This window comes from Phacochoerus africanus, chromosome 6 (genome assembly GCF_016906955.1).
Source record: "Phacochoerus africanus isolate WHEZ1 chromosome 6, ROS_Pafr_v1, whole genome shotgun sequence".
Classification (NCBI taxonomy): Eukaryota; Metazoa; Chordata; class Mammalia; order Artiodactyla; family Suidae; genus Phacochoerus; species Phacochoerus africanus.
In genome coordinates this window covers 45,481,637-45,507,315 of record NC_062549.1, presented here as the reverse complement: position 1 = coordinate 45,507,315, position 25,679 = coordinate 45,481,637, and the positions used below count along the sequence as shown (strand labels likewise).

At 36.9% G+C, this 25,679-nt stretch overlaps 1 protein-coding gene across 2 annotated transcripts in view; it reads left to right on the top strand.

Annotated features, from left to right (window-relative positions):
• Positions 1-25,679, top strand: part of LRRC69 (leucine rich repeat containing 69) — a 90,565-nt gene that overhangs the window by 57,435 nt on the left and 7,451 nt on the right. For both annotated transcript variants that reach the window (XM_047783626.1, XM_047783625.1), the window contains one exon: positions 8,314-8,493. In XM_047783626.1, the coding sequence (XP_047639582.1) occupies positions 8,314-8,493 (180 nt within the window). The remainder of the gene's footprint in view (positions 1-8,313; positions 8,494-25,679) is intronic.

Sequence of the window (25,679 nt, the reverse complement as noted above, 5' to 3'; positions counted from 1 at the left end):
ATAGAGGGAACCCGGGAGAAGGTCTGGACCCACAGGAGAGACAAGGCATCAGTGTTGGGGAGGGGAGAGGAGGAGGAGCATGCCACCATAGAATACACCTTGCACCCAGAATGCACACTTTCCTCCCAGCTAGCAGAGAGCAGAGCTTCCCAGTGCATCACCCGCCCCATGCATGCCTGGTCAGAAGCTATCCATCACCGTGGGAAGCCATCCACCACCGTGCTTTTCCCTGGCCCGGCCTGCCTGCGCACAGGAAGCACCCACTCCTGTGGAGCAAGCCAGCCAGCACCACTCGCCCTAGGGAAGAGCTCTGCAGCCCAGGTGTGCCAGGGCAAGCCCTGCCCAGCCACAGGAAGTATGCTTCCACTTCGGTGCACACATGCCAGTCCTGCCCACCCTCAGGAAGAGCTCCTTTACCTTGGAGCAAGTGAGCTAGCCCCACCCGCTCTAGGGAAGTGCTGCACTTTAGTGGAACAAGCCGCCCAGAATCAACCACCCTCAGGAAGAGCTCCGCAGCCCAGGAGCACCAGGGCAAGCCCTGCCTGGCCGCAGCAAGTGCACCTCCACTGCAGTGCCCACCTGCCAGTCCCACCCACCCTCAGAAAGTGCTCCTTTGCCTCCGAGAGAGATGGGTAGCCCCACCCACCTTTGGGAAATGCCCCACTGCCTCAAAGCAGGCCAGCCAACACTGCCCACCCTCAGGAAGCACTCTGCAGCAGCTCCAGGGCAAACACTGACCAGCCACAGGGAGTGCATCTCCACCATGAAAAAGAAAAACATAAGCAAGATAAAGAAGCTCAGAAACCATTCCCAGTTAAAGCAACAGGAGAATTCACCTAAAGCCGTCAACAACAAAACAGACCTCTGCAGTCTGACAGACTTGGAGTTCAAAAGGGAAATAGTGAAACTATTGAAGGAATTAAGAGAAGATGTGAACATTAATGCAGACTCCCTCGGAAAGGAACTAGAAAATATGAGGAGCCAAGAAAAACTAGAAAATTCATTTGCAGAGATGTGAACAGAGCTAAGGGCAGTAAAAACCAGAATGAATAATGCAGAGGAACGAATTAGTGATGTGGAAAATAGAATAATGGAAATCACCCAAACAGGACAGCAGACAGATAACCAAATGAGAAAACATGAAAGAAATATAAGAGACCTATGGGATAATATAAAGTGGGCCAATCCATGCATAATAGGAATTCCAGAAGGAGAAAAAAAGAAAAGGGGATTGAAAATATATTTGAAGAAATTATGGCTGAACACTTTCCAAATCTAAAGGAAACTGATATCAAGATACAGGAAGCACAGAGGGCCCCCAAAAAGCTGAATCCAAGTAGACCCACACCAAGACATATTATAATAAAAATGACAAAAGATAATGATGAGAGGATCCTGAAGGCAGCAAGAGAAAAGCAAAGTGTCACGTATAAGGGAACCCCCATAAGGCTATCAGCTGATTTCTCAACAGAAACTCTACAGGCCAGGAGGGAATGGCAAGAGATATTTAAAGCACTAAAAGGAAAAATATGCACCCTAGAATGCCCTATCCAGAAAGAATATCATTTAAAGTATAAGGGGAAATAAAGGATTTCTCCCACAAACAAAAGCTGAAAGAGTACAGCAATACAAAACCCATTCTAAAAGACATACTTAAAGGGCTCCTCTAAATTAAAAAAAAAAAAAGAGGAAGAACTAGGATGGAGGAAACCACAATCAGAGAGCTGTCATTTAAATAAGCCAGCATACAGATCTAATTATGAAGATGTTTAAAATAAAATAAAATTTAAAAAAGACATCAAAATCATAAAACGTGGGCAAGGGAAGTAAGGAAATGAATAGATTCTTTTTTTTCTTTTTTAAAATTTTATTATGGTAATGAAGTTTTTGAGCTTACAGGACTATCAGACTAAAACACACAATAATAGAAGGGGTTAACATACTTTAAAAACAGGGCAAGCACACATCAAAACCAAACATAACATTCCTGAAAAATGAAAAGAAAATTACTCAAGCAGAAAATAATTGGAGACCATCCAGCCAAAAAGAAGAAAGAAAGACTGGAGAATCATAGAATCAACTAGAAAACGAGGTTTAAAGTGGCAATAAATAAACATCTATCAATTATCACCTTGAATGTCAATGGACTGAATGCTCCAATCAAAAGACACAGAGCGGCTGATTGGATAAAAAAGCAAAAACCTTCAATCTGCTGCCACAGGAAACTCACCTTAGGACAAAGGACCCATACAGATTGAAAGTGAGGGTATGGGAAAAGGTATTTCATGCCAATGGGCAAGATAGGAAAGCAGAAGTTGCAATACTTATATCAGACAACATAGATATTAAAATGAAGGCCATAAAGAAAGACAAAGAAGGACACTATTTAATGGTTAAAGGATCCATTCAAGAAGAGGACGTTACAATCATCAACATATATGCCCCCAAATATAGGAGCACCCAGATGCCTACAACAAATATTAACAGACAAAAAAGGAGAAATTGATGGGAATACAATCATAGTAGGAGACATTAACACCCCCCTCACATCAATGGACAGATACTCTAGACATAAAATCAATAAAGCAACAGAGATCCTAAAGGGCACAATAGAAAATTTAGACTTAATTGACTTTTTCAGGACATTACATCCAAAAAAACCCAGAATAAACATTCTTCTCAAGTGCGCATGGAACATTCTCAAGAATTGATCCCATATTGGGGCATAAAGCTAACCTCAACAAATTTAAGAGTATAGAAATTATTTCAAGTATCTTCTCTGACCACAATGGCATGAAACTAAAAATCAACCACAGGAAAAGAAAGGAGAAAAAACCTATTACATGGAGACTAAACAACATGCTACTAAAAAACCAATGGGTCAATGAGGAAATCAATAAATTAAAAAATACATTGAGACAAATGATAATGAAGACACAACCTCTCAAAATCTATGGGATGCCCCAAAAGCAGTGCTCAGAGGGAAGTTCATAGCAATACAGGCCTTCCTCAAAAAAGAAGAAAAATCTCAAATTGACAACTTAACCCACCACCTAAATGAATTAGAAAAAGAAGAACAAAAAACACCTAAAGTCAACAGAAGGAAGGAAATCATAAAGATCAAAGAGGAAATCAATAAAATAGAAATTTGAAAAACAATCAAAGAACTCAATAAAACCAAGAGCTGGTTCTTTGAAAAGGTGAACAAGATTGACAAATCTCTGGCTAGACTCACCAAGAAGAGGAGAGAAAAAACCCAAATAATCAAAATAAGAAATGAAAAAGGAGAAATCACAATGGATACTGCAGAAATACAGAAAACCATACAAGAATACTATGAACAATTATATGCCAACAAATTTGACAATCTGGAAGACATAGACAATTTTATATAGTCTTACAGACTGCCAAAACTGAACCAAGAGTAAACAGATCAACTGAACAGCCCATTCACTAGAAATGAAATTGAATCATGTCATAAAAACACTCCCTACAAATAAAAGCTCAGGACCAGATGGCCTCACAGGTGAATTCTACCAAACATACATAGACGGACTGGTGCCCATCCTCCTTAAACTTTTCCAAAAGTTTGAAGAAGAAGGAATACTCCCTAAGACATTCTATGATGCTACCATCACGCTAATTCCAAAACCAGACAAAGATATCACCAAAAAAGAAAACTATCAGCCCATATCTTTGATGAATATAGACACAAAAATTCTCAACAAAATTTTAGCCAACCAAATCTAACAACATATAAAAAAGATTGTACACCATGACTAGGCAGGATTCATCCCAGGTTCACAAAGATGGTTCCACATATGCAAATCAATCAACATCATACACCACATTAACAAAAGAAAAGTCAAAAACCATATGATCATCTCAATAGATGCAGAAAAAGCATTTGACAAAGGCCAACATCCGTTTGTGATAAAACTCTCACCAAATGGGTATAGAGGGAACATACCTTAACATAATCAAAGCCATTATTACAAACCCACAGCAAATATAATACTCAATGGAGACAGCTGAAAGCTTTCCCATTACAATCTGAAACAAGACAGGGATGCCCAACATAGTATTGGAAGTCCTAGCCACAGCAATCAGAAAAACAAAAGAAATAAAGGGCATCCAAATATGAAGAGAAGAAACAAAACTGATACTGTATGCAGACAACATGATACTATACATAGAAAACCCTAAGGACTCATCCCCAAAACTACTTGAACTGACCAACAAATTCAACAAAGTAGCAGAGTATGAGATGGACATTCAGAAATCAGTAGCATTTCTGTATACTAACAATGAAATATTAGAAAAGGAATACAGAAATACAATACCCTTTAAAATTGCAGCACAAAAATCAAATACCTGGGAATACACCTGACCAAGGGGGTAAAGGACTTATATACTGAGAACTATAAAACATTAATCAAGGAAGTTAAAGAAGATGTAAAGAAATGGAAAGATATTTCATGCTCCTGGGTTGGAAAAATTAATATTGTGGAGTTCCCATTGTGGCTCAGTGGCTCAGTGGTTAACGAATCTGACTAGGAACCATGAGGTTGCGGGTGCGATCCCTGGCCTTGCTCGGTGGGTTAAGGATCTGGCATTTCCATGAGCTGTGGTGTAGGTCACAGACACGGCTTGGATATGGTGTTGCTGTGGCTCTGGCATAGGCCAGTGGCTACAGCTCCGATTAGACCCCTAGCCTGGGAACTTCCACATGCAACAGGAGCAGCCCTAGAAAAGGCAAAAAGACCAAAAAAAAAAAAAAAGAAAAGAAAAGAAAAATTATTGTAAAAATGGCCATACTACCCAAAGCAATCTACAGACTCAATGTAATCCCTATCAAATTACCCATGACATTTTTCACAGAACTGAACAAACAATCCAAACATTTATATGGAACCACAAAAATCCAGAATTGCCAAAGCAATCCAGAGGAACAAAAACCAAGAAGGAGGCATAACTCTCCCAGACTTCAAGCAATATTACAAAGCCACATTCATCAAGACAGTGTGGCACTGGTACCAAAACAGACAGACAGACCAATGGAAGAGAATAGAGAACCCAGAAACAAACCAAGACACCTATGGTCAATTAACCTTGGACAAAGTTGGCAAGAACATAAAATGGGAAAAAGACAGTCTTTTCAGCAAGAGTTGCTGGGAAACGTGGACAGCTGCATGCAAATCGATGAAACTAGAACACACCCTCACACCATGCATGGAAATAAACTCCAAATGGCTTAAAGCCTTAAATATAAGACGAGACACCATCAAACTCCTGGAAGAGAACATAGGCAAAACATTCTCCCACATCAATCTTTTGAATATTTTCTCAGGTCATCTCCCAACAGAACAGAAATAAAAGCAAAAATAAACCAGTAGGACATAATCAAACTGACAAGCTCTTGCACAGCAAAGGAAACCAAAAAGAAAACAAAAAAACAACTTATACAATGGGAGAAAATAGTTTCAAATGATGCAATGGACAAGGGCTTAATCTCTGGAATATACAAGCAACTTATACAACTCAACAGCAAAAAAGCCAACAACCTAATGGAAAAATGGGCAAAGGACCTGAATAGACATTTTTCCAAGGAAGATATACAAATGGCCAACAAGCACATGAAAAAATGCTCAACCTCCCTGATTATTAGAGAAATGCAAATCAAAACTACCATGAGTTACTGCCTCACACCAGTCAGAATGGCCATCATTAATAAGTCCACAAAGAACAAGTGCTGGACAGGTTTTGGAGCAATGGGAACCCTCCTGCACTGTTGGTGCGAATGTAAGCTGGTACAGCCACTATGGAGAACAGTATGAGGTACTTTAGAAATCTATATGATCCAGAAATCCTACTCTTGGGCATATATCTTGACAACACTTTCTGTAAAAAAGACACATGCACCCGCATGTTCATTGCAGCTCTATTCACAATAGCCAAGAGTGGAAACAACCCAAATGTCCATTGACAGACAATTGGATTAGGAAGAAGTGGTATATATACACAATGGAATACTAATCAGCCATAAAACAGAACAAAATAATGCCATTTGCAAAAACATGGATGGAACTAGAGAGAATCTCATATTGACTGAAATAAGAAAAAGACAAATATGATATCACTCATATATGGTATCTAATATACAGCACAAATGAACCTTTCCACAGAAAAGAAAATCACAGACTTGGAGAACAGACTTGTGGTTGCCCGGGGGGAGGGGTAGGGAGTGGGAGGGACTGGGAGCTTGGGGTCAACTGATGCAAACTATTGCTCATGGAATGGGTTTACAATGAGATCCTGCTGTGTGGCACTGAAAACTATGTCTAGATACTTACAATGCAGCATGACAATGGAAGAAAAAAATTATGTATGCATGTATGTGTAACTGGGTCCCCATGCTGTACAATGGGAAAAAAAATATGTGTTGTGGGAAATAACAATAAAAAATAAATTAAAAAAATAATGGGTAATGTAAGTGTTGTTAAGAGACATACCAAGTGCTACAAACATTTTTGGTTCCAGAAATCATAAATAGAAAAAGTGAACTGTATGAATTGTGACCTATTTATGGGTCCCATGTATTTCAGCAAATTCTTCTACTGTCTGCTGTTCTGGGGGAGCAAATTTTTATATTTACATTTCTGCAGCTTCATAGCGAGAATAGCCATTTCATTCTGGTTGTTAAAACTTACCTCTAAAATCAGTATTTCATTCAGAATCACAAGCTATGCTCTGTGTAAGTTGTTAGAAAGGGATGATACAGACATCCAATTTAGGAATCCTGTTATATTGGCGTAAAAGGACAATTCTTTCAGAAAGGATGATTTCATTATGTAGCCATTCCAGAGAATAAGCTATAATGTGTAGGAGATTATGCTCTTGAAGGATCAGACATTTAAGGAACAGGCTCAGGCCTGTTTCTGTATAAAGGCAGCTTTTCCAGGTGTTTGTTAAGTGGAATAGTAATAAGGAACAGGTAGACAGAAGTTTATAGGATTTTGTTTTTATTTTTAAGGATTTTATTTTATTTTTTTAATTTTTTCTTTTTTAGTTGTGTCTGCCACATATGAAAGTTCCTGGGCCAGGGATTGAATCCAAGCTGCAGCTGTGACCTACACCATAGCTGCAGCAATGCTGGATCCTTAACCACCATACCAGGCTAGGGCTTGAACCTACACTGCCACAGAGACAATGCCAGATCATTAACCTACTGCACTGCAGCAGGAACTCCTTAAAGATTTTAATTGGGGTAGATGAGTGAAAGACATAATCTTTCACTTGTGTGTGTGTGTGTGTGTGTGTGTGTGTGTGTGTGTGTGTATAGATTCCTGTCAGAGCCTGATGTGGAAAATCTTTCGCTTTGGCCATAAAAAAGTCTCATACACTGTTAAGATTCATGCAGTGTTTTTGTAATATTTACACAGGACTTCATGCTACTGGCACAAATAGTGGGGGCCATTATTGGAGTAAATCAAATGTTTATATTGTTTGGTAAGTAAAGATAAAAACTATGAGTTGTATTTTATTTACATTAAGATGATGGTGTTGATGGTCGTGGTGAAGGTCAACTTATATTTCCTTAATATCCATTTTGGGGTATTTAATGTTATAATAATATATTTGTCTAAAGCAAAGTTTCTGGACATATTTGTGTGGATAGGTTTAATGCATACTAAATTCAGTGATTTGGTTAATAGATATCAGTACTCTAACAATATGGCTCAATTCAGGTACTCAGCACAGGAGAACACTTAGTCTAGTGCTTCTCAAACTTTAACACACATACAAATATCTGGGGAATATAGTTAAATTGCAGACTCTGGTTCAGTAGTTCTAAAATGCAACTAAGTCTTAATCTCTAAAAAGCTTCTAGGTGATGCAGATTCTACTGATGCGTGACCTGCAGTTTAAGCAGTAAGGATTTAGACCTTAGTGAATTTGACAGACTTAATTTTTGAGTTCAGTCTGAATATTTGTATGGTTCTTGCCTATTGTAATGAGAAGTACAAAATGTGAAACTAAACTTTATTAATGTAAATTTATTATAACTTGGATTCTATATGTCAGAGACATAGAAATATTACAGTGGAAATAATTTGAATTTTGTATCATGTTGAAAACAAAACACAATTCTAGTCATTGACAGTTTAATTCATTATGTATACTATGGAAATCTAATTTAACAGAAACTGTGAGGAATAAGGTAAAAATATAAATTAGTGAAATGGGAAACAATGTAATGTAAAATAGTTATCTTAAAAATAATCTGAGGATCTATATTCTTTTTTAATTTAGGAAACAACATCAAGATTTATAATGAATCAGCTAGCAGCAAAGAATCCTTTCCTAATGCAAGCCATAAAATGGTACCCACAGGTCAGGAGCATACTCTCTCAGGGAAGAAAATGTGCAATATGTGGAAAGTACTTTTTAGCTACATGGCTGGAATGTGTTAAATTTTTCCCTCCATCTAAGGTAAATGGTGCTTTTTGTGTGAATATGAGCATATGACCTCCCCTCATTCTTTGTCTGTATCTAAGTCAACCAATACTAATTACATTTATATCTAAGAATTGACTTCTATGATGATATAATGAGTTTTTCCCATATTTTTTAAGATATATTTTAAACATAACATTGTGTAAGCTTAAGGGTACAACATGTTAGTTTGATACATTTGTAAGTGCAAAATGATTACCACCACAGTTTGAACTACTATCTCCATCTTGTCACAGTTATCACTGCTTTTTTTTCTGATGATAACACTTAAGATCTACTTTCTTAGTGACATTAAAATGTATGATACAGTATGATTAGTTGTAATCACCATGCTGTACATTAGATCCCCAAACTTGTTAATATTATAACTGGGAGTTTGTATGCTTTGACTGACATCTCTTCATTTCCTTCACTCCCCAACCTAAGGTAACTCCCACTTTAGTGTTTCTGTAAATTTGTCTCTCTAGATTCCATATATAAGAATTATTATGTAGTATTGTCTTTCTCTCTAGGTTACCCTTTAATTTTGTTGAGTTTCTTTTGATGTGCAGAAGCTCTGTAATTTGATTTAATCCCACTTATTTATGTTTGCTTCTTTTGCTAGTACTTTTGCTGTCATATCCAGGAAATCATCTCTGAGACCAAGGCCAAGGAATTTTTTTTCTCCTATGTTTTCTTCTAGGAGTTTTGTGGTCTCAGTCCTTAAATTTTAGTATTTAATCCATTTCAAGTTCGTATTTGTGAGTGTTGTAAGATAGGGGTCCAATTTAATTCTCCTGCATGTAGTTATCCAGTTTTCACAACACCATTTATTGAAGAGACTATCCTTTTTTCATTGTATATTTTTGTATTCCTTGTCAAATATTAGTTGACCTTAAATGCAAGGGTTTATTTCCAGGCTCTCAATTTTGTTACATGTGTCTATGTGTCTATTTTTATGCCAGTACTGTTCTTTTTTGATAACTATAGCTTTGTAGTTTGAAATCAGAATGTGATGTGTCCAACTTTGTTCTTCTCTTTCAGGATTGCTTTGGCTATTTGGGGTCCTTTGTGGCCTCTCATACATTTTTGGTATTGTATTTTCTATTTCTGAAAGTATAAAATTCATTGGAAATTTTGAAAAATATCATTGGAATTTTGATAGGGATTGAATTGACTCTATAGATAGCTTTTGATAATATGGCATTTTGACAATATTAATTCTTCCAATCCATTAACATGGAATATTTTTCCATTTGTTTGTGTCTTCTTCAGTTTCTTTCATCCAAATCTTGAAGTTTCCCATGCACAGACCTTTTATCTCTCTTGTTAGATATATTCCAAGAACTTTATTGTTTTTGATGCTATTGTGATTGGGATTTTCTTTATTTTTCATATATTTTTTATTAGTGTGTGGAAATGAAGCTGTTTTCTGCATGTTGATTTTGTATCCTGCAATCTTACTGAATTTGGTGAGTAGCTGTAGCATTTTTTTGGAGGAGTCTTTAGGTTTTTCTATATATAATATAATATCATCTACAATTTACTTCTTTCTTATCTATTTGGATGGCTTTTATTTCATTTTTCAGCCTGATTAGGATTTCCAGTGGTATATTGAATAGAGGTGGTTAGAATGGCTACCCATTATATAAGGAGACCTTAGCTAGCACAGTGCTTGTAAATTTCATTTCTAAGAAAGACTGATAAATCACAAGAACTGGATTTTAATACCATCTCCTGTGTTTTATTAGGTCATTAATATATTTCATCAAATGTATTATAGAGAAAAATCTGGCAGAGCTGTTGCCAATGAGGGTTAATGTCAAGGTGAAATTTAAAAGTAAGAATCATGGTTCAACATATGCAAATCAATCAGCATCATATACCACATTAACAAAAAAAAGTCAAAAATCATATGATCATCTCAATAGACGCAGAAAAAGCATTTGACAAAGTCCAACATCCATTCATGATCAAGACCCTCGCCAAAGTGGGTAGAGAGGGAACATTCCTGAATATAATCAAAGCCATTTATGAGAAATCCACAGCAAATATAATACTCAATGGGGAAAAACTGAAAGCCTTCTCACTCAAATCTGGAACAAGACAGGGATGCCCACTCTCACCACTGCTCTTCAACATAGTTTTGGAAGTCCTAGTCACAGCAATTAGACAAACCAAAGAAATAAAAGGCATCCATATAGGAAGAGAAGAGATAAAACTGTCACTGTATGCAGACGACATGATACTATACATAGAAAACCCTAAGGACTCAACCCCAAAACTACTTGAACTGATTAATAAATTCAGCAAAGTAGCAGGATATAAGATGAACATTCAGAAGTCAGTGGCATTTCTGTATACCAGCAATGAAATATTAGAAAAGGAATACAAAAATACGATACCTTTTAAAATTGCACCTCACAAAATCACATACCTCGGAATATACCTGACCAAGGAGGTAAAGGACCTATATGCTGAGAACTATAAAACTTTAATCAAAGAAATCAAAGAAGATGTAAAGAAATGGAAAGATATTCCATGCTCCTGGGTTGGAAAAATCAATATTGTAAAAATGGCCATACTACCCAAAGCAATCTACAGATTCAATGCAATCCCTATCAAATTACCCATGACATTTTTCACAGAGCTACAACAAACAATCCAAACATTTATATGGAATAACAAAAGACCCAGAATCGCCAAAGCAATCCTGAGAAACAAAAACCAAGCAGGAGGCATAACTCTCCCAGACTTCAAGAAATACTACAAAGCCACAGTCATCAAGACAGTGTGGTACTGGTATCAAAACAGACATACAGACCAATGGAACAGAATAGAGAACCCGGAAATAAACCCTGACACCTATGGTCAATTAATCTTTGACAAGGGAGGCAAGAACATAAAATGGGAAAAAGAAAGTCTATTCAGCAAGCCTTGCTGGGAAACCTGGGCAGCCGCATGCAAAGCAATGAAACTAGAACACACCCTCACACCATGCACAAAAATAAACTCCAAATGGCTGAAAGACTTAAATATACAACAGGACACCATCAAACTCCTAGAAGAAAACATAGGCAAAACCCTCTCTGACATCAACATCATGAATATTTTCTCAGGTCAGTCTCCCAAAGCAATAGAAATCAGAGCAAAAATAAACCCATGGGACCTCATCAAACTGAAAAGCTTTTGCACAGCAAAGGAAACCCAAAAGAAAACAAAAAGACAATTTACAGAATGGGAGAAAACAGTTTCAAATGAGGCAACCGACAAGGGCTTAATCTCTAGAATATATAAACAACTTATACAACCCAACAGCAAAAAAGCCAATAAATCAATGGAAAAATGGACAAAAGACCTGAATAGACATTTCTCCAAGGAAGATATACAGATGGCCAGCAAACACATGAAAAAATGCTCAACCTCGCTGATTATAAGAGAAATGCAAATCAAAACTACCATGAGATACCACCTCACACCCGTCAGAATGGCCATCATTAAGAAGTCCACAAATAACAAGTGCTGGAGGGGCTGTGGAGAAAAGGCAACCCTCCTGCACTGTTGGTGGGAATGTAAACTGGTACAGCCACTATGGAGAACAGTGTGGAGATACCTTAGAAATCTATCCATAGAACTTCTATATGACCCTGCAATCCCACTCTTGGGCATCTATCCGGACAAAACTCTACTTAAAAGAGACACATGCACCCGCATGTTCATTGCAGCCCTATTCACAATAGCCAGGACATGGAAACAACCCAAATGTCCATCAATGGATGATTGGATTAGGAAGAAGTGGTATATATATATACACAATGGAATACTACTCAGCCATAAAAAAGAATGACATAATGCCATTTGCAGCAACATGGATGGAACTAGAGAATCTCCTCCTGAGTGAAATGAGCCAGAAAGACAAAGACAAACACCATATGATATCGCTTATAACTGGAATCTAATATCCAGCACAAATGAACATCTCCTCAGAAAAGAAAATCATGGACATGGAGAAGAGACTTGTGGCTGCCTGATGGGAGGGGGAGGGAGTGGGAGGGATCGGGAGCTTGGGCTTATCAGACACAATTTAGAATAGATTTACAATGAGATCCTGCTGAGTAGCATTGAGAACTTTGTCTGGATACTCATGTTGCAACAGAACAAAGAGTGGGGAAAAAAAAATGTAATTGTAATGTATACATGTAAGGATAACTTGATCCCCTTGCTGTACAGTGGGAAAAAAAAAGATGTAAAAAATAAATAAATAAAAAAAATAAAAGTAAGAATCAGCTGGACATTAAACACCAAGATAAAAGTGATCATCAGTGGTAACATGAAAATTAAAAAAATATGTTGGTTCTCAAGATGGGAATAAATTTGTAATCCTGGTCACTTATAAAACCTATGAATCATTCACATTATCATCTGGAATATATTATTATATTCAAGAGATGCTAACTAGTAGAACACATGTTATGCTACTTGGCAAAAGTTTCCAAAACACTTTCCACTGGATATGATATGAACACCATGGACAAGTTGCCATGTTCATTGTTTTCCCAATGAACATCTTTCATGTGAAAGATGTTCTTACATGGATAGATTCCCTCTAAAATCATGTGATGATCTATTAGTCTCATTTCATGTAGAGAAATTGCCACCTAATAATAGCAACCACAGCCCAAATTTATTTGGTACTGAGTGAGTCTGATATTGTGCTAAGCATGTCACCTGGAATACCTCAGTTAATGTCAGAATAACTCCGTAACACCAGTGAGAAAACCAAAGTTCATGGGAGCAAAGTAATTTGGCCAAGTACACAAAGCTGTTAAGAAGAGGCTCTGGGGAGGGAACCTCTTAACCAGACAGATGCAGGACCATCTTTCCTATGCTTTTCAACTTAATTATTCCTCTTTAACTTCAACTGAATTTAAGGCATTCATGTTAATGAACCTTATTCTGTCATCATTTATTTATCCACTCAAACACTTCAGTTTTTTTCACTGCTATATCAGGTCCTTTACCAAGGGCTGGGAATACACAGTTCTTGCCTTCCAGGAATTCACACATTCCTAAGAGAAGTGGTATAGTAAGGTGATTGGAATCAGACAAATTGGGCTTGATGATCAGATGTACCACTTACCTCCTATGTCATCTTAATTTCCTCTTTGAGGCTAAGCTTTTATCTGTAAAATTGGAATGTGATGAGTGGTAGAAAGTAATGCATAGACTGTGCTAGCAACAGTGATTAATAAAGGTACTACATGTTATTTACTTCATAAGGGAAAATTAAAAAAAATCAAGACTTCAGAAAGATTTTTCAAACACATTCTTCATTCAGACAAATTCAGACTCAGACAGATTCTACCACATTTTTGTAATAGGTGCTATGATGGAGAGCACAAGGTGCTATGAGAAACAGTCTCAATTAAATGGAGGCATTCTCTGGTCTATCCCAGCATGGTGATTGTTCTTGGTACTTGGCAAATACATAATACATGTTGAAATTATTTCAGTAGGTTTTGTTTGTAAATGTGCTTTGAATGATAGGGAGGCATCAGAATAGATGAAGAACCAGTGTACAGGAATTTTAGGTGAGGCAACTGTCTGTTCAAAGGTGATACTCTACAAATAAATTGCACAATGAGTACAGGGAACTCACTGAGTGTGATGTACGGGAGATGAGGTTAGGGTTATGAGATCAGGATTGCTCTTGTGTGTAAAGTTGGAACTTAATTTCAAAAGCTGATTCATTAGCTTGTCACAGCTCTCATAACAAAGTAGCACAAGACAGAGTGGTTTTTAGTAGAATTTTTTTTTGTCTTTTTAGGGCCACGCCCATGGCATATGAAGGTTCCCAGGCTAGGGGTCGAATTGGAGCTGAAGGTGCTGGCCTGTGCCACAGCCACAGCAATGCCTGATCCAAGCCGCATGTGCAACTTCCACAACAGCTCACGGCAACACCAGATCCTAAACCCACTGAGCAAGGCCAGGTATTGAACCCGTGTCCCATTGGATGCTAGCTGGGTCATTAACTGCTGGGCCACGACAGGAACTCCTAGACATTAGACATTTATTTTCTCATAATTCTGGAAGCTAGAAGTCTAAGACCAAGGTGTCAGAAGGCTTGGTTTCTTTCATGGCCTCTCCTTGTCTTGTAGATGGCCATCTTCTCCTTGTGTCCTTTTGTTGTTGTTGTTGTTGTTTGTCTTTTTGCCTTTTCTAGGGCCGATTCCTGTGGCATATGGAGGTTCCCAGGCTAGGGGTTGAATCGGAGCTGTAGCCGCCAGCCTACGCCAGAGCCACAGCAACTTGGATCTGAGCCACATCTGCAACTTACACCACAGCTCATGGCAATGCCGGATCCTTAACCCACTGAGCAAGGCCAGGGATCGAACCTGCAACCTCATGGTTCCTAGTCGGATTCACTAGCCACTGAGCAATGACGGGAACTCCTCCTTGTGTCTTTATATTATCTTGCTTCTGTACAAATTTGTGTCCAAATTTCCTCTTTTTATAAGTACACAAGTCATATTGAATTAGGGCCCACTCTAATGACATCATTTTAATTTAATTACCATTTTAAAGACTATTTCCAAGTAAGTCACATTTTGAGGTACTGGGGGTTAAGACTTCAGCATATAAATTTGGTGAGTAGGAAACAGTTCAGTCCATAACAGCTACTTACAGTTGTTGAAGCAAGGGAGTAGCAAGATGACATTTTTTTTTTAACAAAGAAATGTTGGAGCTGGTGATATGTATTTAAAGATTATGTAAGTGTGATATTTGAAGCCAGGGAATAAAGATTGCCTGAGGAAATTTACACAGTGGAGTGAGAAGGCCTGAGGGGCAGAACCCAGAAGACAATACTATTAAAGGAGCAGGCAAAAGCCAGAGTTGGCAAAGGAGCATGAGAAATTGCAGCCAGTGGGGGAGGGGCAAAACCAGGTGGAGTGGCCACAAATTTTCAAGCTATAAAACACAGATGTGCAAGATACATGGTTTTCTTACTTTTTCTTCTACTGAATCCAAAGGCCTCACCTCCTCGTTAGTCAGGAGGATTTTAACATAGGAATTTTGCAGGGGACACAAACATTCAGCCTATAGCAGGAGGCTTAAGGAAAACATTCCTGAGGAGGTGACATTTGAGTAATGTGAGTCCTTGATCCTTTTATTAAATTTGTGACTTAGTTTTCATTGTCTTCATTCACGGTAAGGCAACTAGGTAAGTGAAATAGTTTGTTCATAAGTTTCAAATCTATGAAATGACAGAATTAGGACATTAGTTAATGCCTCCTGATACCACCTTCAGGTCACTTCTTGCTAACTATAGTATGAACATATTTATTTTTAAGTGGAAGATGAAGTGTAAGTAAATTCATCGATTGTGGTATAATTATTCACAACAGTTACCTTCTTATATTTAAAAAACTGTCGTGTAGAAGAGAGATGAGGGTTTTCTTTTCTTGACTTGTAGAATGGAACATAATACTACTGGTATTCAGGCCCAGATAAATGGAATGGAAGGATTTTCCTTCAGGATTTCACACACGCACACATATACACTCACACATCAACACGTGTTCATGCCTTGTGTTCTTAACACTAGTTATCCCTAAAGAAACAATAAGGATGGAAGAAAGCATAGGAAAATAGAAGGATTTGGCATCTACATACTTTCATTTTAAAAACTAAAAGAGAAGTAAGAATACATTTTTATCAATTAAACATGTCTGAGTGCATTATAAAAACTGCAACAGAATGGCATAAGAACATAGCATGAGTTAAAAACATAATGGTTAAAAAAAGATACTTGGGTGTGAATTCTTGCTAATGGCAGAAGATGTTCAAATACGTGATTCCTTATATTGAAAAAGCACATTGAGTGCTAGCTAGAATAAAGAAGAACAAATCTATACCTAGACACATTTTGGTGAAAATACATACTACAAAAGAGAAACTAGTTAGAGCTAAAGATAAAATTTTAGAAAATTGATTCCCTACAAAGAAATGACAATGGACCGGAAGAAGAAGCAAGCAAAAAATAACGTAATATCTTCAAAGCATTAAGAGAAAATAACTCAAAATCTGGAATTATATGTCTAGATAATTTTGAAGGCAAAGTACATGGGAGTGTTGGAAAATTGTGAGAAAATTTTGAAAAGAAAAATTATTTGCTGTGGAACAACCATTGATTGTAATCTTAAAATAATTGAAAAAGTTAAACAAGTAACAGTAAGTATATGACAGTGAAAAAAGAATATGGCAAAGGAATTGGACTGTGTGTATAGTATGACTTTATAAATTATGCTAAATAAATGTAAGGATATTTAAGAATTGTTAACAATTGGATTAAAAATTTTAGATTGGAATATGCATTACCTGGTGCTGGGCAATTGAAATGTTATTTTAATGGGATTGTTGAGTTTCCTGTTATTTGAGTGAGAATATGCACAAAATACATCGGGATGATAATCAGATTAACCATTTTAGTAAGATGTTACTTTTATATACTTTTAAGATTTTATGCTATTTTTCCTTTTAAGTAGAGAGAGATTATACAAAGACTAGTTTGCCTAGAAACCTCCATTTCTACTTTTAAAATTCAACTTATTAATATCTTTTCAGGAACTAAACTTAGAGAATTCTGACTTTTATAGTAAATACTTTATCATGAAAGAAGAGCCCAATTTTACAATGCCAGTGTCTAGTTACACTGTTGTGCTTTACAGAATGTTCTGTCTCTGATGGGTATGTTATCTGAGAGCACAGTTAAAGAAGGAAGACACTTGATGATGAATGGGTCTTTGTTCTTGATATAAAAGAAAACTAGAAACAACAAAATATCAAATTGTCAATGATTCTATTTAGGTGAATATGAAATTATGTCATTCTTATCTCCTGAAATAGTGAGATGAGGATTGGAAAGTAATCAATGAAAAATTTTACTCAATCTCAAATATTTACTTTTACTGTGATTCATTCACATGTTTTGTCTTTCCAGATGTTGTAGCCCTTGCCATCAGAGTCCATTTAGTCCTTAGCAATTACAGAATTATCAATAATTTCAATGTAACTGATATTTAAGTATTAACTACTAATGATATAATACTTCAAAACAGCAACAAAATTAATCCTTTTTGGTTACTAACAACCTGGGCCACAATTGAAATAGTGACTTAGAAGTTACTTAAATAGTCTGATAAAATTATTTCCAAACTTGAGTGCTTCAGTGCCCAAGATATGCATTTGATGGTTTTCATTTTGCATAGTTACATTAGTTGAACTTAACATTTCCCTAGATTCCTTTAAAGTTGAAGAGTTTAAGGAGGGAACAGTTTGGAACATGAACTCTCAACCCTGTATTGAATGATGTAATGTAATTAAAACTACCCTCAAAAGAGATTAGCTTGAGTAGGTTTCATTACAAATGAGTGAAAAAGCTGATCTACTCTATGAAAATAAATGAAAAATTGCAGCCTTAATTCCTTTTTTATGAAAAGCTGCTAGTAATGAAACATAAGATTACATTTAATAATTTTACTCATTGCTTATAGAGCTACATCTTGCTTTGCAGAAAAAGTTATTACTGTTTAGATACCACTGACATTCATTTATGAAACATCATTTCAACCAGTTAACTGTCAAAGTGAATGTAGGTTTTAAAACATTTATACCATGCTCTTGGATTAGAAGAATCAATATTGTCAAAATGCCTATACTACCCAAGGAAATCTGCAGTTTCAGTGCAATCCCTATAAAATTACCAAGGACATTCTTCACAGAACTAGAAAAGAATATTTTAAAGTTTGTATGGAAACAAAAGAGACCCCAAATAGTCAAAGCAATATTTAAAAAGAAAAACAAGAATTGGAGTTCCTGTCATGGCACAGTGGAAATGAATCCAACTAGGAACCTTGAGGTTGTGGGTTTGATCCCTGGCCTCCCTTAGTGGGTCATGGATCCGGCATTGCCATAAGCTGTGGTGTAGGTTGCAGATGTGGCTTGGATCCTGTGTTGCTATGGCTGTGGCGTAGGCAGGTGGCTACAGCTCCAATTAGACCGCTAGCCTGGGAACCTCCATATGCATGGGTGTGGCCCTAAAAAGACAAAAAGACAAAAGAAAAAAAAGAAAAACAAAAACAAAAATGAAGGAATCAAGCTTCCTGAATTCAGACAATACTACAAAACTGCAGTTATCAAAACAATACGGTACTGGCACATAAACAGAAATATAGATCAATGGAACAGGATAGAAAGGTCAGAAATAAACCCTAGCACTTATGGTCATCTAATCTATGACAAACAAGGCAAGAACATACAGTGGAAGAAATAGTCTCTTCAATAAATGGTGCTAGACCCGCATGTTCATTGCAGCCCTATTCACAATAGCCAGGACATGGAAACAACCCAAATGTCCATCAATGGATGATTGGATTTGGAAGATGTGGTATATATATATATATATATATATATACACAATGGAATACTACTCAGCCATAAAAAAGAATGACATAATGCCATTTGCAGCAACATGGATGGAACTAGAGAATCTCCTCCTGAGTGAAATGAGCCAGAAAGACAAAGACAAACACCATATGATATCACTTATAACTGGAATCTAATATCCAGCACAAATGAACATCTCCTCAGAAAAGAAAATCATGGACTTGGAGAAGAGACTTGTGGCTGCCTGATGGGAGGGGGAGGGAGTGGGAGGGATCGGGAGCTTGGGCTTATCAGACACAACTTAGAATAGATTTACAAGGAGATCCTGCTGAATAGCATTGAGAACTTTGTCTGGATACTCATGTTGTAACAGAAGAAAAGGTGGGGGAAAAATGTAATTGTAATGTATACATGTAAGGATAACCTGACCCCCTTGCTGTACAGTGGGAAAATAAAAAAATTATAAAAAAAAACAATAGTAACAACCCACACCTCCCCCATTTCTATGACCCTAACTTGATTTATATTAAAGCTGCTTTACAGATGCCTTCAAAAAAATAAATAAATAAATGGTGCTAGAAAAACTAGACAGCTACAAGTAAAGGAATGAAAATGAATGCTATCAAACACCATACACAAAAATAAATTCAAAGTGGATTAAAGTCCTAAATGTAAGGCCAGGTACTTTAAAACTCCTAGTGGAAAACATAACCAGAACGCTTTTTGACATAAATCACAACATCTTGATTGACCCACATCCTAGAAAAATGACAATAAAGACACAAATTAACCAATGGGATCTAATTAAACCAAAAAGCTTTTGCATAGCAAAAGAAACCCTTATAAAAAATGAAAAGACAACCCACAAATTGGAAGAAAATCTTTGCAAATGATGCAACAGACCTAATCTCCAAAATAGACACACAACTCATACAACTCAACAACAACAACAACAAAACAACCCAATAGAAAAATGAGCAGAAGACCTAAATAGACAATTCTCCAAAGAAAACATATGGTTGGCCAACAGGTACATGAAAAAAAAATGCTCAACATCACTAATTATTAGAGAAATGCAAATCAAGACCATAATGAGCTACCACTTCACACCAGTTAGAGTGGCCATCATTAACAAGTCAACAAATAACAAATGCTGGAGACGGTGTGGAGAAAAGTGTACCCTCCTTCACTGTTGGTGGGGACGTAAATTGGTACAACCACTGTGGAAAACAGTATGGAGGTATTTCAGGAAACTAAATATAGAACTACCATGTTATCCAGCAAGACCACTGCTGGGCATGTATTGGGACAAAACTTTCCTTGAAAAAGATACATGCACCCCTGTGTTCATCACAGCACTATTTGCAATAGCCAAGACATGGAAAGAATCTAAATGCCCACCAACAGATGAATGGATTAAGAAGATGTAGTACATACATACAATGGAGTACTACTCAGCCATAAAAAATAAACTAATGCCATTTGCAGCAACATGGATGGAACTAGAGATTTTCATACTAAGTGAAGTAAGGCAGAAAGAAAAAAGACAAATAGCATATGATATCACTTTCTTTGTGGATTCTAAAACATAGCACCGATGATCCTATCTACAAAACAGAAACAGATCATGGCAATAGAGCAGACTTGTGGTTCCCAGGGGAGAGTGGGGAGAGAATTGGATGGCTGAGCAGTTCGGGGATTTGGAATGCAAACTGTTATATTTGGAATGGATAGGGAATGGGGCCCTACTGTACAGCACAGGAAACTGCATGTGATTCACTTTGCTGTACAATAGATATTGAAGAAACATTGTAAATCAACTATACTTTAATTAAATAATTGAAAAAAAATTATTTGGTGGATTGTTAGTTTGATTACATCAGACACTTACAGGATCAGAAGACATTGTGTTTCTAATTCTAAATCATCATGGAAGTAGTATATATTTATTGTTCAGAAAAATTGAAGTGGCATGAATGCTTCTTATTATTTTATTCAGAAAATAGCCAAATAATTATAGTTCATGTCTTGATTACTTCTGCTCTGTGGAGATTCACTGAACTCTTCTTTCCCTTTAGAGAACTGTCCCTTTTGTTCCTAAACTGCTAAATAGAAGTACAGTTGTACTTAGTATATATGATTTTTTCCTTCTAAAGAATCTTAGGTTGTATTTAACTTTGGGACATTTATCTGAAGATGGGAATCACAAAAATGTTTGAGCCTCCTGTGTGAAATTCAAAGGGCACTGCCTGTGCAGAGGTGGTGGTGAAGAGCAGGATCACTTTGCAGTGGAGAAAATGCTGTGTAGCTGGCTGGGTAGCTGGAACATGAGCAGATTTTCTTTTTGATTTCTGCTCTTACAGTCCCAACTGCTCTAAGGGTGGAACGACCAATATAATGTATCATCTAAGCCAGGATGCTTTTGAGAGTGAACATGGACATTATTACTAACTGGAAAATCAGCAGAAAGTCAGGACTGTCTCAGGCAAACCTGAATGTGTGGCTGCATTTCCTAAATGGGGTGGTTAACTTTAGAGGAATGCTCATTGCTGGTGCTTATCACTGCTGCTATGGGGGAATTGTCACTGTGAATGTTCTTGGATTTTAAAATTATTTTCAGTCATTCCATGAATATTTGAGAACCTGCTTTAAGCAGGAAACTGGGTCCTAAATACCATGCAGAGAAGTAGGGGACCTAGTCTGTCCCAAATGGTTAAAATCTAAGATTTTAAACTCTTAAGATATAGAAGACACTAGCTATAAAAACTAAATGTTAAATGAATGGTAGAGACCAATTGTTTTAGGGCTTCAAATTATAAGATGGGATTTCTGTAGGTTGTCAAGCCTAGAAAGTACCCAGGTGGATGCTGGAACTTGTACAAAGGACCTCAACATAGTTAGAATTCATGTAGAATTCATGGAGAAGGAATCAGAGAAGAAATTTTAGGAGAAGAGAACAATATGAATGAGAATAAGTCATGTTCATAGCATAGTGAGTCAGTTAAGTTGGTTTGAGGCTGGGAGTGTGAGAAGGAGACATTAAAAAAAATTAGGGTCAAATTCTATGATCCTGTCAAAACATAAAATAAGGAGTTTGAACTTGATTCTCTTTGAAAACAAGTCCTCCTGAATGTGTGGGGACAAGTCAATGATATAAGGAAATGCATATTTTAGGAGTCATTTAGCTGTATAGTGCTGAATTAATTGGAGTTTGAAGAGAAGAGAAAGTGAAGAACAGAGAATTGTTAGAGCAATAGGGTGTAAGGGGTAGTGGTAAAAATGCAAGTAAAGGAAGCACCGTAAGGAAGGAAGGATGACAGAATTTGGTGATGGATTGGATATGGGAAACCTCAGAGGGGTGTGAAGGAGAAAACCAGAATATTCCAGGGGGAGCTGATATGGGAAGCAAACTCTCAAGTTTCATTGCAGACATGTTGAGTTTCAAGTGATGTATGGGTAATTCAAGTGAATATGTTAAATCATGCAGTTAAAGACAGATTGAACAGCAGAGAATATACTTCTATGCTTTATATGGAAGCTAAAATTAAAACTGATCTAGAATTTTCTGAACTTAGATTCTCGCTATGTCTCTGCCTCAAACTATGAGGCCTAAGGTAAGTTACCTTCCTTATCACTATATCTGGACTAATTTCCTCATCTGGACAATGAAGTGATTAGACCAAAATCTATTCTAGCTCCAGAGTATCTTGATTTCATAAGGGCTAGAGGCGATGTCATAGTTATGCTTGTCATAGTCCTGATAATTTGGAACATAAAGCTAGCATTAGTTTTCTATTGCTGCTGTAACAAATTTCTGTAAACTTGGTATCTGAACAATGAAAATTTATTATCTTATAGTTTAGTAGGTCAGAAGTCCAGTATCAATCTTACCTAAAATCAGTGTGTCATCAGGGCTGTATTCCTTTCTGGAGACTCTAGGGGAGAATCCATTTTCTTACTCTTTCCAGCTTTTAGAGGCTACGTTCCTTGGCTCTGGTATCCTTCCTCCATCCCCGATGCTAGCATTGGCAGATCTGCTCCTTCTCTGACCACACCACTTGGACCTTATCTTCTGCCTCCCTCTTCCACTTTTAATGATCTTTGTGACGAAATTGGGTCACCTGGATAATTCAAGATAACCTCCCCATCTCAAGGTCCTTAAGTTAATCATACCTGCAAAGCTCATTCTTCCATGTAAGGTAATGTATGTATTTACAGGTTCTAGGGATTAGGACCTAGTCATTTTTGGGGAGCCTTTGTCCTGTCTACCATAACCTTTCCTGAGAAAACAGGAATCTATCTCTTTTCCCTATTCCTTGTGCTTCATATAATATTGAAACCTTATCAAAAGCTTTACTTTATACTATGACATAAATCTATATTTTGATAAATTATGATTTCTCAAGGTTTAAAATATGTAGTGATTGTCACAGGCATATGTTGAATTTTTTTTTAAAAAATTTCTCAATTCCACCATTCAACAAAAGCAAAACTTAATAAACATGCATCTTTAAACTTAAAGTGCAAAACTACTTTTCCCAAAAATAGAGGATTATAACCATATATTTATTTGCCTTAGGAAATAATGCTTTTCACTATAAATAGTAAAGCTTTTTGCTAAAAAAGTATAAATGCAAGTCTAATCATAGATCAACTCTTTTTCTTCTTCTCTGACTTTGGCTTGGCAAGAAGGATCTTTTAGTATTTCAATTTCCATCTGTAGATAATGACCAAAGCAGTAATTATCTGTGGCAGAGTTGTGAGGTTTTATTATTTGAGGTTTGTGAAGAGATGTCTATGATAAGAGTGTGTGTCATTATTTCTTTGTAACATGCTTATTTCAAATGTACATATGTCATACCAGTGGAAATATATGTTACACTGGCAATGATACCACAAATGGAAATAGAAACTTATAGGGATATCAAGAAGCAAGGTATTAGAGATGTTCTTTCTTTCATGTAAATATTACTGAGTTCAATGACTTCTGGATGGAAAAGTATGTTACCAGGGAATTATGTTGAATCTATTTTTCTCAGTAAAAATTCCAGGAAACAATTCATAGCCATGAGCGATATCATATCAGAAATAGATATTGTTAAGTCAGAGAATCACGAGCAAAGTTTCACATTCTGTACAAAATTGATAATGGTCCTTGATTAAATAATCTCCTAAAAAGTTAAACAAAACATTTTATTTTAATTAAACAAGAATACCCCTGAGAAGGGGAATGAGGGATGCAGACACTTTGCTTCATGCTTACAACAAGACCCAACCCAAGCTCTGTCCACCCATACAATTTCTTAATGACACAAGAGAAAATGGCTAAAAACAGTGCAAATAGAAAGTGCTTTTAATAGTTTTCTGTTATAAACTTTTCACTTCATGGAGAAACTGGACAAAATTAATTGGGTAAATGTGTGGCCACTCTTGCTTCCTTGGTTTATATGTCACGTTTTAACCTCTTCCTCTTGGTTCATGGCTCTATTCTTTGTCCTAGTTTTTTTTTTTCTTTTTTTTTCATTTTTTAAAGTTTTATCAAAGTACAGTTTACAATGTTGTGATAATTTCTGCTGTACAACAAAATGATGCAGTTATATGTATATACACATCCATTCTTTTTCAAATTCTTTTTCCCAAATAGATTATCACAGAGTATTGAGTAGCGTTCTCTGTGCAGGTCCCTGTTGGCCATATACTACAGTGTGCATATATATACCAGTCCCAAAGCTCTGATCCATCCCTCCACTTTGGTAACCAGAAGTTTGTCTTAAAAGTCTGTGAGTCTGTTTCTGTTCCACAAATAGGTTTATTTGTATCCTTTTTTTAGATTCCATATCTAAGTTATATCATATATTTGTCTTTCTTTGATTTACCTCAGTGTGATAATCTCCAGTCTTTTTTTTTTTTTTGTCTTTTGTCTTTTTTGTTGTTGTTGTTGTTGTTGCTATTTCTTGGGCCGCTCCCGAGGCATATGGAGGTTCCCAGGCTAGGGGTTGAATCGGAGCTGTAGCCACCGGCCTACGCCAGAGCCACAGCAACTCGGGATCCGAGCCGCGTCTGCAACCTACACCACAGCTCACAGCAACGCCGGATTGTTAACCCACTGAGCAAGGGCAGGGACCGAACCCACAACCTCCTGGTTCCTAGTCGGATTCGTTAACCACTGCGCCACAACGGGAACTCCTCCAGTCTTTTTTTATGGATGAGTAATAATAATTCATTGTGCATATTTACAACTTTTTTTATACATTCCCTGTTGTTGGACATTTAGTTCGCTTCCATGTCTTGACTATTGTAAATAATGCTGCAATGAACGTTTGGGTGCATGTATCTTTTTGAATTATGCTTTTTCATGGTAAATGCCCAGGAGTGGGATTACTGGATCACATAGTAGTTCTATTTTTAGTTTTTTTGAGGAACCTCCATACTTTTCTCCAAAGTGGTTACACCAATTCACACTCCCAACAGTGTGGAAGTTTTCCCTTTTTCCCACACCCTCTTCAGGTATTACTGTTTGTAGACTTTTTCTTTTTCCTTTTTTTTTTTTTTAGGGCCACACCTGTGGCATGTGGAGGTTCCCATGCTAGGGGTTGAATTGGAGCTGTAGCCTCCAGCCTATGCCACAGTCACAGCAACGCCAGATCCAAGCCTCATCTGTGACCTACACCACAGCTCATGGCAACACTGGATCCTTAACCCACTGAGCAAGGCCAGGGATCAAACCTGCATCCTCA